The 15,401-nt window shown below is 55.8% G+C and overlaps 1 protein-coding gene across 2 annotated transcripts; it reads left to right on the top strand.

Moving 5' to 3' along the window:
* Window positions 1-27: 27 nt before the first annotated feature.
* LOC120748080 (neuroblast differentiation-associated protein AHNAK) lies at window positions 28-13,628 on the top strand. Of its 2 annotated transcripts, none has more exons than XM_058424427.1 (2): window positions 28-1,289; window positions 1,626-13,628. In XM_058424427.1, the coding sequence occupies exons 1-2, from the start codon at window positions 42-44 to the stop codon at window positions 13,308-13,310; spliced, it is 12,933 nt and encodes a 4,310-aa protein (XP_058280410.1). In that variant the 5' UTR covers window positions 28-41; the 3' UTR covers window positions 13,311-13,628. The 2 variants fall into 2 exon arrangements, with proteins under 2 accessions (XP_058280410.1, XP_058280409.1); XM_058424426.1 differs by having other exon boundaries at window positions 28-2,057; window positions 2,274-13,628.
* The last annotated feature ends 1,773 nt before the right edge of the window (window positions 13,629-15,401 follow it).

Raw genomic sequence — 15,401 nt, 5'->3', positions numbered from 1 at the left:
GAGAGAGCCCCGAGCTGGAGGTGACGCTCCCCGAGGGGGAGATGGACATTTCCGCCCCCAAGGTGGACGTGGGCGTCCCCAGCGTGGAGGTGGAGGGGCCGGAGGTCAAAGGGAAGGGTCTCAAGTTCAAAATGCCCGAACTCAATGTTCAGACCCCAAAGCTCTCCATGCCAGACGTGGACCTGGGCTTGAAGGCCCCGAAACTGAAAGGGGACGCTGGAATTTCCGGGCTGAAGGGCCCCAAAATCGAGGTGGAAGGCCCCAAAATTGAGGTGAAAGGCCCCAGAGTGGATGTGGAAGGTGCCAAGATGGATGTGGAAGGTCCCAAGTTGGATGTTGACGTGCCTGAGGTGGACTTGGAATGTCCGGAAGGGAAGATGAAAGGCCCCAAGTTCAAGATGCCGAAACTCAACGTTAAATCCCCCAAAATCTCGATGCCGGACATGGATCTGAACCTGAAGGGACCCAAAGTGAAGGGAGATGTGGACGTGTCCCTGCCCAAGGTGGAAGGCGACCTCAAGGGGCCAAAGGTGGACGTGGAGGTCCCGGACGTCCACCTGGAGGGTCCAGAGGCCAAACTGAAAATGCCCAAAATGAAATTGCCGCATTTCAACGTGTCCGGCCCCAAGCTGGAGGGGGCCGAGGTGGACGTGACCCTGCCCAGAGGAGAGGTGGACATCTCCGGGCCTCAGGTGGACATTGAGGGTCCGGAGGTGGACGTCGGAGGGGCGGAAGGGAAGTGGAAAGGTCCCAAGTTCCGGATGCCGAAGCTGAACATCAAATCCCCCAAAATCTCGATGCCGGACGTGGATTTGAACCTGAAGGGACCCAAAGTGAAGGGAGAGTTGGATGTGTCCCTGCCCAAGGTGGAAGGGGAACTGAAAGCTCCAGAAATGGACATTAAAGGGCCAAAGGTGGGCGTTGAGGTGCCCAGCGTGGATTTGGAGTGTCCCGAGGGGAAGATCAAAGGCCCCAAGTTCAAGATGCCCGAGATGCACATCAAGACCCAGAAGATCTCCATGCCCGACGTGGACATCAACCTGAAGGGCCCCAAAGTCAAGGGCGATGTCGATGTCTCTGTCCCCAAACTGGAGGGAGACCTGAAGGCTCCTGAACTGGACATCAAGGGCCCCAAAGTGGACATTGAGGCGCCTGACGTCGACATCCACGGCCCCGAGGGAAAATTCAAGATGCCCAAATTCAAGATGCCCAAGTTTGGGATGAAGGGAGAAGGCCCCGAGGTGGACGTGAACCTCCCAAAGGCAGACCTGGACGTGTCCGGCCCCAAGGTGGACGTTGAGATGCCGAGTTTGGACATTGAGGGCCCCGAGGGGAAGATCAAAGGCCCCAAGTTCAAGATGCCCGAGATGCATTTTAAGACACCCAAGATCTCCATGCCCGACATTGACCTGAACCTGAAGGGCCCCAAAGTGAAAGGAGACATCGATGTCTCTGTCCCCAAGCTGGAGGGAGACCTGAAAGGTCCCGAAATTGACATCAAGGGCCCCAAAGTGGACATTGAGGCTCCCGATGTCGACATCCATGGCCCCGAGGGAAAATTCAAGATGCCCAAATTCAAGATGCCCAAATTTGGTCTGCCTGGGGTCAAGGCAGAAGGCCCTGAGGTGGACATTGAAGGTCCAGAGGTGGACGTGGAGCTGCCAGAGGGGAAGGTGAAAGGCCCCAAGTTCAAGATGCCTGAGATGCACATCAAGACCCAGAAGATCTCCATGCCCGATGTGGACATCAACCTCAAGGGCCCCAAGGTCAAGGGTGATGTGGACGTGTCCCTTCCGAAGATCGAAGGGGATCTGAAGGCTCCTGAACTGGACATCAAGGGCCCCAAAGTGGACATTGAGGCGCCCGACGTCGACATCCACGGCCCCGAGGGAAAATTCAAGATGCCCAAGTTCAAGATGCCCAAATTTGGGATGCCTGGCTTCAAGGCAGAAGGCCCCGAGGTGGACGTGAACCTCCCAAAGGCAGACCTGGACGTGTCCGGCCCCAAGGTGGACGTTGAAGGTCCAGAGGTGGACGTGGAGCTGCCAGAGGGGAAGGTGAAAGGCCCCAAGTTCAAGATGCCCGAGATGCATTTTAAGACGCCCAAGATCTCCATGCCTGACATTGACCTGAACCTGAAGGGCCCCAAACTGAAGGGAGACGTCGATGTCTCTGTCCCCAAGCTGGAGGGAGACCTGAAAGGTCCCGAAATTGACATCAAGGGCCCCAAAGTGGATGTGGATCTTCCCGACGTGGAGCTGCCCGAGGGGAAGATCAAAGGCCCCAAGTTCAAGATGCCTGAGATGCACATCAAGGCCCCCAAGATCTCCATGCCCGACGTTGACTTCAACCTCAAAGGCCCCAAGGTCAAGGGTGATGTGGACGTGTCCCTTCCTAAGATCGAAGGGGACCTGAAGGCTCCTGAACTGGACATCAAGGGCCCCAAAGTGGACATTGAGGCGCCCGACGTCGACATCCATGGCCCCGAGGGAAAATTCAAGATGCCCAAATTCAAGATGCCCAAATTTGGTTTGAAGGGAGAAGGCCCCGAGGTGGACGTGGACCTCCCAAAGGCAGACCTGGACGTGTCCGGCCCCAAGGTGGACGTTGAGATGCCGAGTGTGGACATTGAGGGCCCCGAGGGGAAGATCAAAGGCCCCAAGTTCAAGATGCCCGAGATGAACATCAAGGCACCCAAGATCTCCATGCCCGACATTGACCTGAACCTGAAGGGCCCCAAAGTGAAGGGGGACGTCGATGTCTCTGTCCCCAAGCTGGAGGGTGACCTGAAAGGTCCGGAGGTGAACATTAAAGGTCCGAAGGTGGATGTGGACGTTCCTGAGGTGGATGTAGAGGGGAAGTGGAAGGGACCCAAGATCAAGATGCCCGAGATGAACATCAAGGCACCGAAATTTTCTCTGCCTGATGTCGACCTGAACCTGAAAGGTCCCAAAGTGAAGGGAGAGGTGGGTGTGTCTGCCCCAAAAATAGAAGGTGATGTGAAAGTGCCGGAACTGGAGTTGAAAGGACCCAAAGTGGATGTGGATGTCCCCGACATCGAACTGGAGTGTCCAGAAGGGAAGATCAAAGGCCCCAAGTTCAAGATGCCCGAGATGCACATCAAGGCCCCCAAGATCTCCATGCCTGACTTCGATCTCAACCTGAAGGGCCCCAAAGTGAAGGGAGATGTGGACGTCTCCATCCCGAAAATCGAGGGAGATCTGAAGGCCCCAGACATCGACATCAAAGGCCCCAAAGTCGATGTTGACCTCCCTGACATCGACCTGGAGTGTCCTGAAGCGAAGCTGAAGGGCCCCAAGTTCAAGATGCCTGAGATGCACTTCAAAACCCCCAAGATCTCCATGCCCGACATTGACCTGAACCTGAGAGGCCCAAAACTGAAGGGGGACGTTGACGTTTCTGTCCCCAAGATGGAAGGTGACCTGAAGGGCCCAGACCTGGACATCAAAGGCCCCAAAGTGGACATCGAGGCTCCTGACGTGGACATCGATCTCCCAGAGGGGAAGGTGAAGGGCCCCAAGTTCAAGATGCCCGAGATGCACATCAAGGCCCCCAAGATCTCCATGCCCGACTTTGATTTGAATCTGAAGGGCCCCAAGGTCAAGGGGGACGTTGACGTTTCCCTGCCCAAGCTTGAAGGGGACCTGAAGGGGCCGGAAGTGTCACTGAAAGGTCCCAAAGTGGACGTAGAGGTTCCCGACGTGGAGCTGGAGTGTCCAGAAGGGAAGATCAAAGGCCCCAAGTTCAAGATGCCCGAGATGCACATCAAGGCCCCCAAGATCTCCATGCCTGACTTTGATTTGAATCTGAAGGGCCCCAAGGTCAAGGGGGACGTCGACGTCTCTGTCCCCAAGCTGGAGGGTGACCTGAAGGGCCCTGAACTGGACATCAAAGGCCCCAGAGTCAATGTGGACCTCCCCGACGTGGAGCTGGAGTGCCCTGAGGGGAAACTGAAGGGCCCCAAGTTCAAGATGCCCGAGATGCACATCAAGGCCCCCAAGATCTCCATGCCCGACATCGACTTGAACCTGAAAGGCCCCAAACTGAAGGGGGACGTCGATGTCTCTGTCCCCAAGCTGGAGGGAGACCTGAAAGGTCCTGAAATTGACATCAAGGGCCCCAAAGTGGATGTGGACCTTCCCGACGTGGAGCTGGGAGGGCCCGAGGGGAAGATCAAAGGCCCCAAGTTCAAGATGCCCGAGATGCACATCAAGGCCCCCAAGATCTCCATGCCCGACGTTGACTTCAACCTCAAAGGCCCCAAGGTCAAGGGTGATGTGGACATGTCCCTTCCGAAGATCGAAGGTGATCTGAAGGCTCCTGAACTGGACATCAAAGGCCCCAAAGTGGACATTGAGGCGCCCGACGTCGACATCCATGGCCCCGAGGGAAAATTCAAGATGCCCAAATTCAAGATGCCCAAATTTGGTTTGAAGGGAGAAGGCCCCGAGGTGGACGTGAACCTCCCAAAGGCAGACCTGGACGTGTCCGGCCCCAAGGTGGACGTTGAGATGCCGAGTGTGGACATTGAGGGCCCCGAGGGGAAGATCAAAGGCCCCAAGTTCAAGATGCCCGAGATGCATTTTAAAACACCCAAGATCTCCATGCCCGACATTGACCTGAACCTGAAGGGCCCCAAACTGAAGGGGGACGTCGATGTCTCTGTTCCAAAGCTGGAGGGTGACCTGAAAGGTCCCGAAATTGACATCAAGGGCCCCAAAGTGGATGTGGATCTCCCCAACGTGGAGCTGCCCGAGGGGAAGATCAAAGGCCCCAAGTTCAAGATGCCCGAGATGCACATCAAGGCCCCCAAGATCTCCATGCCTGACGTCGACTTCAACCTCAAGGGCCCCAAGGTCAAGGGTGATGTGGACGTGTCCCTTCCAAAGATCGAAGGTGACCTGAAGGCTCCTGAACTGGACATCAAGGGCCCCAAAGTGGACATTGAGGCGCCCGACGTCGACATCCACGGCCCAGAAGGGAAAATAAAGTTCCCCAAGTTCAAGATGCCCAAATTTGGTCTGCCCGGGGTCAAGGCAGAAGGCCCTGAGGTGGACGTGAACCTCCCGACAGGAAACCTGGACGTGTCCGGCCCCAAGGTGGACATTGAAGTTCCAGAGGTGGACGTGGAGCTGCCAGAGGGGAAGATCAAAGGCCCCAAGTTCAAGATGCCCGAGATGCACATCAAGGCACCCAAGATCTCCATGCCTGATGTTGACTTCAACCTCAAGGGCCCCAAGGTCAAGGGGGACATCGATGTCTCTGTTCCAAAGCTGGAGGGAGATCTGAAGGCCCCAGACATCGACATCAAAGGCCCCAAAGTCAACGTTGACCTCCCTGACGTGGAGCTGGAAGGGCCTGAGGGGAAGATCAAAGGCCCCAAGTTCAAGATGCCCGAGATGCATTTTAAGACACCCAAGATCTCCATGCCTGATATTGACCTGAACCTGAAGGGCCCCAAAGTGAAAGGAGACGTCGATGTCTCTGTTCCAAAGCTGGAGGGAGACCTGAAAGGTCCCGAAATTGACATCAAGGGCCCCAAAGTGGATGTGGACATTCCTGACGTGGAGCTGCCCGAGGGGAAGATCAAAGGCCCCAAGTTCAAGATGCCCGAGATGCACATCAAGGCCCCCAAATTCTCCATGCCTGATGTCGACTTCAGCCTTAAGGGCCCCAAAGTGAAGGGGGACGTCGATGTCTCTGTCCCCAAACTGGAGGGTGACCTGAAGGGCCCCGACATTGACATCAAGGGCCCCAAAGTGGACATTGAAGCACCTGATGTCGACATCCACGGCCCAGAAGGGAAAATAAAGTTCCCCAAGTTCAAGATGCCCAAATTTGGGGTCCCTGGCTTCAAAGCAGAGGCGCCAGAGGTGGATGTGAACCTCCCGACAGGAAACCTGGACGTGTCCGGCCCCAAGGTGGACATTGAAGGTCCAGAGGTGGACGTGGAGCTGCCAGAGGGGAAGATCAAAGGCCCCAAGTTCAAGATGCCCGAGATGCACATCAAGGCACCCAAGATCTCCATGCCTGATGTTGACTTCAACCTCAAGGGCCCCAAATTGAAGGGGGACGTCGATGTGTCCCTTCCAAAGCTCGAGGGTGACCTGAAAGGCCCCGATATTGACATCAAGGGCCCCAAAGTGGATGTGGATCTCCCCGACGTGGAGCTGGAAGGACCCGAGGGGAAGATCAAAGGCCCCAAGTTCAAGATGCCCGAGATGCACATCAAGGCCCCCAAGATCTCCATGCCCGACATTGACTTCAGCCTGAAGGGGCCCAAAGTGAAGGGAGACGTCGATGTTTCTGTCCCCAAGCTGGAGGGTGACTTGAAGGCTCCTGAACTGGACATCAAGGGCCCCAAAGTGGACATTGAGGTGCCCGACGTCGACATCCATGGCCCGGAAGGGAAAATTAAAATGCCCAAGTTCAAGATGCCCAAATTCGGATTTTCTGGGCCAAAAGTGGAAGGCCCCGAGGTGGATGTGAACCTCCCGGAGGCCGAGGTCAATGTTTCGGGTCCCAAGGTCGATGTTTCTGTCCCTGACCTGGACGTTGAAGGTCCAGAAGGGAAACTGAAGGGCCCCAAGTTGAAGAAGCCAGAGCTGCAGTTCAACGTCCCCAAGATCTCCATGCCCGACATCGACCTGAACCTGAAAGGCCCCAGACTGAAAGGTGACATCGATGCTTCTCTGCCCAAGGTCGAGGGCGAGCTGAAAGGCCCCAAACTGGACATCAAAGGGCCGGAGCTGGAGCTGGAGGGGCCGAAGGTTGACCTTGAAGGCAAAGCAAAAAAATCCAGGTTCAAACTTCCCAAGTTTGGCTTTTCTGGCCCAAAAGTTCAAAGCCCCGAGGTGGATGTGAAGCTTAAAAAACCGGAGGTGGAACTGTCCGGCCCGAAAGTCGAGGTCCAGGCTCCAGATTTGGATGTCCAGGGAAAATCCAAAGGCTCCAAATTCAAAATGCCTTTTCTGAACATTTCTTCACCCAAAGTCTCGATGCCGGATGTGGAGCTGAACCTGAAGGGGCACAAAATGAAAGGGGAGTTCGACCTGCCCACCCCCAAACTGGAAGGCGAGCTGAAAGGTCCTGAGGTGGACATCAAGAGCCCCAAGGTCAACATCGAGGGCCCCGACCTGGACGTTCACGGCCCGGAGGGGAAAATCAAAATGCCCAAGTTAAAAATGCCCAAATTTGGTGTTCCTGGGTTTAAAGGGGAGGGGCCAGAGGTGGACGTGAACCTGCCGACAGGAGAGCTGGACGTGTCCGGCCCCAAGGTGGACATTGAAGGTCCAGAGGTGGACATTGAGGGCCCCGAGGGGAAGATCAAAGGCCCCAAGTTCAAGATGCCTGAGGTGAACATCAAGGCCCCCAAGATCTCCATGCCCGACATTGACCTGAACCTGAAGGGCCCCAAAGTGAAGGGGGACGTGGACGTGGACCTGAAAGGACCCAAGGTGGACGTGGACGTTCCTGACATCGACGTCGAAGGTCCCAAAGGGAAGATCAAGGGCCCCAAATTTAAAATGCCCGAGATGAACATCAAAGCTCCCAACCTCTCCATGCCGGACCTGGACCTCAGCCTGAAGGGTCCCAAGGTCAAGGGAGGGGTGGACGTCGATCTATCCACACCAAAACTCGAAGGGGACTTGAGCTTGCCGGACGTGGACATCAAAGGCCCCAAGGTGGACATCGAGGCTCCTGACGTGGACATCGATCTCCCAGAGGGGAAGGTGAAGGGCCCCAAGTTCAAGATGCCCGAGATGCACATCAAGGCCCCCAAGATCTCCATGCCCGATGTTGACTTCAACCTCAAAGGCCCCAAGGTCAAGGGTGATGTGGACGTGTCCCTGCCTAAGATCGAAGGTGACCTGAAGGCTCCTGAACTGGACATCAAGGGCCCCAAAGTGGACATTGAGGCGCCCGACGTCGACATCCACGGCCCCGAGGGAAAATTCAAGATGCCCAAATTCAAGATGCCCAAGTTTGGTTTGAAGGGAGAAGGCCCCGAGGTGGACGTGAACCTCCCAAAGGCAGACCTGGACGTGTCCGGCCCCAAGGTGGACATTGAAGGTCCAGAGGTGGACGTGGAGCTGCCAGAGGGGAAGATCAAAGGCCCCAAGTTCAAGATGCCCGAGATGCATTTTAAGACGCCCAAGATCTCCATGCCCGACATTGACCTGAACCTGAAGGGCCCCAAACTGAAGGGAGACGTCGATGTTTCCCTGCCCAAAATGGAAGGTGACCTGAAAGGTCCCGATATTGACATCAAGGGCCCCAAAGTGGATGTGGATCTTCCCGACGTGGAGCTGGAAGGACCCGAGGGGAAGATCAAAGGCCCCAAGTTCAAGATGCCTGAGATGCACATCAAGGCCCCCAAGATCTCCATGCCCGACTTTGATTTGAACCTGAAGGGCCCCAAGGTCAAGGGAGACGTGGATGTGTCCCTGCCGAGCGTGGAAGGGGATCTGAAAGGGCCGAAGGTGGACGTGAAAGGCCCCGAATTCGATGTTTCCGCCCCAGATGTTCAAATCGAGGGCCCCGAGGGGAAGATCAAAGGGCCCAAGTTCAAGATGCCCGAGATGAACATCAAGGCCCCCAAGATCTCCATGCCTGACTTTGATCTCAACCTGAAGGGCCCCAAACTGAAGGGGGACGTCGATGTCTCTGTCCCCAAGCTGGAAGGTGACCTGAAGGCTCCTGAACTGGACATCAAAGGCCCCAAAGTTGATGTGGATCTCCCCGACGTGGAGCTGGAAGGACCCGATGGGAAGATCAAAGGCCCCAAGTTCAAGATGCCCGAGATGCACATCAAGGCCCCCAAGATCTCCATGCCTGATGTTGACTTCAACCTCAAAGGCCCCAAGGTCAAGGGTGATGTGGACGTGTCCCTTCCAAAGATCGAAGGGGACCTGAAGGCTCCTGAACTGGACATCAAGGGCCCCAAAGTGGACATTGAGGCGCCCGATGTCGACATCCACGGCCCTGAGGGAAAATTCAAGATGCCCAAATTCAAGATGCCCAAATTTGGTTTGAAGGGAGAAGGCCCCGAGGTGGACGTGAACCTCCCAAAGGCAGACCTGGACGTGTCCGGCCCCAAGGTGGACGTTGAGATGCCGAGTGTGGACATTGAGGGCCCCGAGGGGAAGGTGAAAGGCCCCAAGTTCAAGATGCCCGAGATGCATTTTAAGACGCCCAAGATCTCCATGCCTGACATTGACCTGAACCTGAAGGGCCCCAAACTGAAAGGAGACATCGATGTCTCTGTCCCCAAGCTGGAGGGAGACCTGAAAGGTCCCGAAATTGACATCAAGGGCCCCAAAGTGGATGTGGATCTCCCCAACGTGGAGCTGGAAGGACCCGAGGGGAAGATCAAAGGCCCCAAGTTCAAGATGCCCGAGATGCACATCAAGGCCCCCAAGATCTCCATGCCCGATGTTGACTTCAACCTCAAAGGCCCCAAGGTCAAGGGTGATGTGGACGTGTCCCTTCCAAAGATCGAAGGGGACCTGAAGGCTCCTGAAGTGGACATCAAGGGCCCCAAAGTGGACATTGAGGCGCCCGACGTCGACATCCACGGCCCCGAGGGAAAATTCAAGATGCCCAAGTTCAAGATGCCCAAATTTGGTTTGAAGGGAGAAGGCCCCGAGGTGGACGTGAACCTCCCAAAGGCAGACCTGGACGTGTCCGGCCCCAAGGTGGACGTTGAAGGTCCAGAGGTAGACATTGAGGGTCCCGAAGGAAAACTGAAGGGCCCCAAGTTCAAGATGCCCGAGATGCACATCAAAGCCCCCAAGATCTCCATGCCTGACCTCGACCTGAACTTGAAAGGCCCCAAAGTGAAAGGTGATGTGGACGTGTCGGTGCCCAGTGTGGAAGGGGAGCTGAAAGGTCCCGAGGTCAACGTCACCGCCCCCAGCGTCACCATAGACAGCCCCGAGGGAAAATTCAAACTGCCCAAGTTCAAGATGCCCAAATTCTCCATGCCCGGGTTCAAAGGGGATGGCGTGGACGTGGACCTGGCCGTCCCCAAGGGTGACGTGGCCATTTCAGGCCCCAGCGTGGACGTGGAGGCTCCTGAGCTGAGCGTGGACGGAAAAGTCAAAGGTCCCAAATTTTCCATGCCTGAGATGCACATCAAGGCCCCCAAGATCTCCATGCCCGACGTCGACTTCAACCTCAAAGGCCCCAAATTGAAGGGGGACGTTGATGTTTCCCTTCCAAAGCTCGAGGGTGACCTGAAAGGCCCCGAAATTGACATCAAGGGCCCCAAAGTGGATGTGGATCTCCCCGACGTGGAGCTGGAAGGACCCGAGGGGAAGGTGAAAGGCCCCAAGTTCAAGATGCCGGAGATGCACATCAAGGCCCCCAAATTCTCCATGCCCGACGTCGACTTCAGCCTGAAGGGCCCCAAGGTCAAGGGTGACATCGATGTCTCTGTCCCCAAGCTGGAGGGTGACCTGCAGTGCCCAGACGTCGACCTCAAGGGCCCCAAAGTGGACATCCAGGCGCCGGACGTGACCCTGGAAGCGCCCAAGGTCAAGATGCCCGACATTCACCTCAAAACGCCCCAGATCTCCATGCCCGACATCGACCTGAACCTGAAGGGACTGAAGGTCAAAGGTGACGCCGACCTACAGGGCCCCAAGCTCGAGGGGGGTCTGAAGGGCCCCGAGGTCGACATCAAAGGCCCCAAGGTCGACATCGAGGGCCCGGCGGTCGACGTTGAGGGCCTGGAGGGGAAAGTGAAGCTGCCCAAAATGAAAATACCCAAATTTGGCTTTAAAGGGGAAGGTCCTGACGTGGACGTGAACTTGCCGAAGGCTGAGGTGGATCTGTCCGGCCCCAAGGTCGATCTCAGCCTGCCAGAGGTGAATGCTGGAGGTCTGGAGGGCAAAGTGAAAGGTCCTAAACTGAAAATGCCCGAAATGCACATGAATGTCCCCAAAATCTCCATGCCCGAGATAGACTTGAACTTGAAAGGCCACAAAACCAAGGGTGGCTTTGACATTTCCACCCCAAAGGTGGAAGGTCACCTGAAGGGGCCCGAGGTCAACCTCAAAGGCCCAGAATTCGGGGTCAAAGGCCCCGAGGTTGACGTTGAATGTCCCGACCTGAGCGTCGAGGGCCCCGAGGCCAACATCAAAGTTCCCAAGTTCAAAAAGTCCAAATTCGGGTTCGGGATGAAAAGCCCCAAGGCGGATGTGGAGCTACCTGAGGCGGAGCTGAGCGTGGAGTCACCTGAGGCCCACCTGTCCGGGAAGGGGAAGAAGAGCAAGTTCAAGATGCCCAAAATCCACATGAGCGGCCCCAAAGTGAAGGGGAAGAAGGGCGCCTTCGACGTGAACGCGGCGGGGGCCGAGCTGGACGCGGAGCTGAACGTCACCGGCCCCGATGTCACCGTCAGGGGCGACGCCGCCGCCAAGTCCCCCAAAGGCAAGAAGCACATGTTCGGGAAGATCTCCTTCCCCGACGTCGAGTTCGACCTCAAATCCCCCCGGTTCCGTGGGGAGGCCTCGGCCGGGGCCCCGAAAGTTGAGGGCGATCTGGAGGTCAAGGTCCCGGATGTTGAAGGTCCCGATGTGAACCTGAAAAGCCCCAAATTCAAACTCCCCGGGGTCCAGGTGGGCGCGGGAGAGGTGAAGATCGGGGGGGACCTGCAGGGCCCCGGCATCGACGTCGCCGTCCCCTCGGTCGCGGCCCCGGATGTCGACATCAGCGTGAAAGGACCAAAAGTAAAGGGCGAAGTCGGCGTTGCCGGAGCACAACTGGAAGGTCCCGAGGGGAAACTGGGATGGCCCCAGGGGGGGAAAACGGGCTTGGGGCTGGAAATGCCGGACGTCAGCTCGGCCGTGGACGTGAAGCTCAAAGGGCCCCAAATCTCCAGACCTGAGTTGGAGGGAAACCTGAAAGGACCAAAATTGAAGGGAGATTTGGACATTTCGGGCTCGGTGGAAGGGCCTGGCGTCACCCTGGACGCGCCCGGCCTGGACCTCGGCGGCCTCGGGGGGAAGGTGAAGCTGCCCACGGTGAAGTCCCCGACGCTGGAGGTCCAGGGTGGCGTCCCCTGCTCCGTCCAGTCCCCGGGGGCCACCCTGGACCTCAAGGGGCCCTCGCTGGACGCCTCCGGCCTGGATTTGGATGTCAACCTGAAAGGACCAAAGTTGAAAGGAGACGTCGGCGTCAAATCCCCCCAGGCGTCGGCAGATGATGCCGGTTTCGAAATTTTGGGGGGCACCATCAAACTCCCGTCCCTGAAGCTGCCCCAGTTCGGCATCTCCAGCCCCAGCGTGAACGGAGGGGACGCGGGGGTCACTCTGGAGGGCCCCCAGGTCAAGGGGGGGCTGAAGGGCTCCGTTTCGGGGCTGGAAGGCCCCGAGGTGGAACTGAAAGGGCCGAAATTCTCCGCGCCGGATGTTGACCTGAGGCTGAAAGGACCAAACGTGGAGGTGGCCGGTGACATCAAAGGGTCAAAGGTCAGCGTGGAAGCCCCTCGTGGGGGGGTGGGCGTCCACCTGGAGGCTCCGGCCCTGGAAGTGTCCGGGTCGGGGATGAGCATCAGCGTGAAAGGGCCGAAGGTCAAAGGTGGGGCCGAGGCGACGCCGCCATCAGTGAGCGCCGGTTCCGGAACCTTCCACGCCTCCGGCCCCAAGGTGGCCACCGAGGGCGGCCAGGTCAAGGTGTCCTTCCCCAAGCTGCGGATGCCGAAATTCGTCTTCTCCGAGCCCGAGGCCAAGGGCCGCGAGGTCGGGGTGGACGTCGACTTCCCCGGCGCCGACGCGGCCGAGCCGGAGCCGGACGAGGCCGAGGCCAGGCTGAAGAAATCCAAGCTGAAGATGCCCAAATTCAACTTCTCCAAGCCGAAGGGGCGGGGCGGCGGCGGCACCCCGGGCTCCCCCGAGGCGTCGGGGTCGGCGTCCGGCTCCAAGGGCGACCTGAAGAGCTCCAAGGCCAGCCTGGGCTCGGCCGAGGGCGAGCTGGAGGCCGAAGCGCCTGCGGCCAAGGCCAAGTTCTCGCTGTTCCGCAGCAAGAAGCCGCGGCCGCGCTCGTCGTCCTTCAGCGACGAGCACTCGGCCGAGCCGGACGCCTCCAGGCAGCCCAAGAGCAAATTCGGGACCTTTGGGGGCATCGGCTCCAAGGCCAAGGGGTGCTACGAGGTGACGGCCGCCGACGAGGACGCGGGCCGGGCGCCGGGGTCCCGCCTGTCCTCGTCCTCGTCCTGCGAGGGTGTGGCCCGGGCCGGGATCCGCGCGCCCGGCCTGGAGCTGGCGGTCAAGCGCAAGGAGTGACCGCGGGGCGGGGGTTGTACATAGGCCCGGACCCGGGGGCCCCCGCGTGTACAGAGAGGGGGAGCGCCCGGGGTCCCCCCCCCCCAAACCCAGATTTTGGGGTTCTCCCCTTGCTGAGAGCTTCTTCACTTCTTCCCTCCCAATTTATCCCTTTTTTTTTTTTTTTTTTAAATTTTTTTATTGGGGTTTATTTTGTGCCCCCGTTTTTTTCCCTCCTTCCACTCCCCTGCAAAAATATTTTCAGTGTTTGGTTGATGGAAATGAAATTTTTTTTTTGTCTTCCCCCCCCACCCCAGTTTTAACTTTTTTTTTTTTTTTTTTTTTTTTTTTTTTTTTTTTTTTTTGTGGGGCTGAAGGTTCTGTTGGGTCGATGGATTTAATCGAATTTTTGATTTTTTGGTTTGTGGAAGAAATTAAACCAAAACTGTGGATTTTTTTATTAAAAAAAAAAACAACCAAAGCTGCGGATTTTTTCTTAAGAAAACCCCCAAACTGTGAATTTATTAAAAAAATCCTAGCCAAAACCATGGATATATATTAAATAAATTACCCAAAACCATGTGTACATTAAATAATAGAACCAAACCCATGGATATATTAAAAAAAATAAAGAAAAAAAAGAGGATTTGCTAAAAAAAGAAACCAAATAAAATGTAATTATTTAAAAAAATAAAACCAAAGTAAAAAATGTGGATTCATTTAAAAAAAATAGATTAAACAAATTAATATAAAAATAAAATAAATAAAATAATTACAGAGACAAAATTGGATCTGTTAAGAAAATTAACCAAAAGAAAAGGGGCTCTATTAAAAAATAAAATAAAATAGATTTATCCAAAGAAATAAACCAAAAAAAAAAAAGGTATTTACTGAGCAGAATAAACCAAAAAATAAATCTATGATGAAAAATATAAACCAAACCCATGGATTTATTAATAAAAACAAACCAAAAAACACAACTCTGACCTCTGAAACTGAGAAGTGTCCCCAGAGCCTGGAAAATTTAATCCGTGGCACAAGACCCGGAGATCGAATGACTCCGGGGAGGACGGAGCGAGCCCAGAGCCACTCCCGAGGTTTTCCTTGCAGCTTTATTTCCATTTATTTTCATTTGTCGGGCTGTTTTATGGCTGTTTTTGTTGTTGTATTTGTTACATTCTTTGTATTATAATTTGATAAAAAGCTCCCATTTCTGCCTTGTTTAGCCCCAGAATTAAAAGGTGCGTCGGGCGTCCGGGATAAAGTTTTGTTTATGAGGATTTTGGGGAGGTTTAAATAAAATTTAAAAAAAAAAAAAAAAAAAAAATCCTAGAAAATATAAACCTGTTCCCTTTGCAGCACTTTAACGGCGAATTAACGGGAGAAAAACCAGGGTGGAAAAATGCAAATAAAAAAACGTTTATTAACCGCGACTTCGGTGCGTTTGGGGTTCTTTTCCAAGCTCAGATTTTGGGGGTTTATGCTCAAATCGGATCCTCCCTCTGGATTTTGGGGGGGGAAAGGCTGTGGGGGGGTCCCAGCCCTCAAGAATTTGGGGTCCTGTCCCCGCCCCCCACCTCAAATTTCAGGTCCCAACCGTGGCCCCTCCCCCCTCGGATTTGGTGTCGTGGCCCCTCCCCCCCCCGGAGTTTCTGCCCCTCCCCCTCCTTCCAGGAAACCCCCCCTCTGGTCTTCCCGCCCGCCAGGGGGCGCTGCCGCGCGCCCCCACCCTTTTTTGGCCCTGGCAAGAGCAGAACCGGAAGTCCGGCATGTTGCCCTGGTGCATGACGGCCGCTGTAGTCCCCTAAATGAGCACGAATTCCAGTCACGTGCCCTGAACGCATCATGGGAAGTGTAGTTCCACATCAAAGGCAAAACCGGAAGTGGCTTGGCGGCCATTTCCTTCCCGAGGCATTTCGGGAGCTGTGGTTTTTTTTGAATGGGGGGCGGAGCTTCTGCCTTGCTGGCGCACGGTGCATGCTGGGAGCTGTAGTTTACTACCATAACTAACCAGGGTGGGGTTCTCTGCCTCATGCCCTGGGCCTTACTGGTCTGTACTGGGTGTTACTGGTCTGCCCTGCCCCACCCCATGACGTCACCCAAACAGAGGCA

The sequence above is a fragment of the Hirundo rustica genome, unplaced genomic scaffold (genome assembly GCF_015227805.2).
Source record: "Hirundo rustica isolate bHirRus1 unplaced genomic scaffold, bHirRus1.pri.v3 scaffold_493_arrow_ctg1, whole genome shotgun sequence".
Taxonomy (NCBI): Eukaryota; Metazoa; Chordata; class Aves; order Passeriformes; family Hirundinidae; genus Hirundo; species Hirundo rustica.
This window is presented reverse-complemented; position numbering and strand designations above follow the sequence as displayed.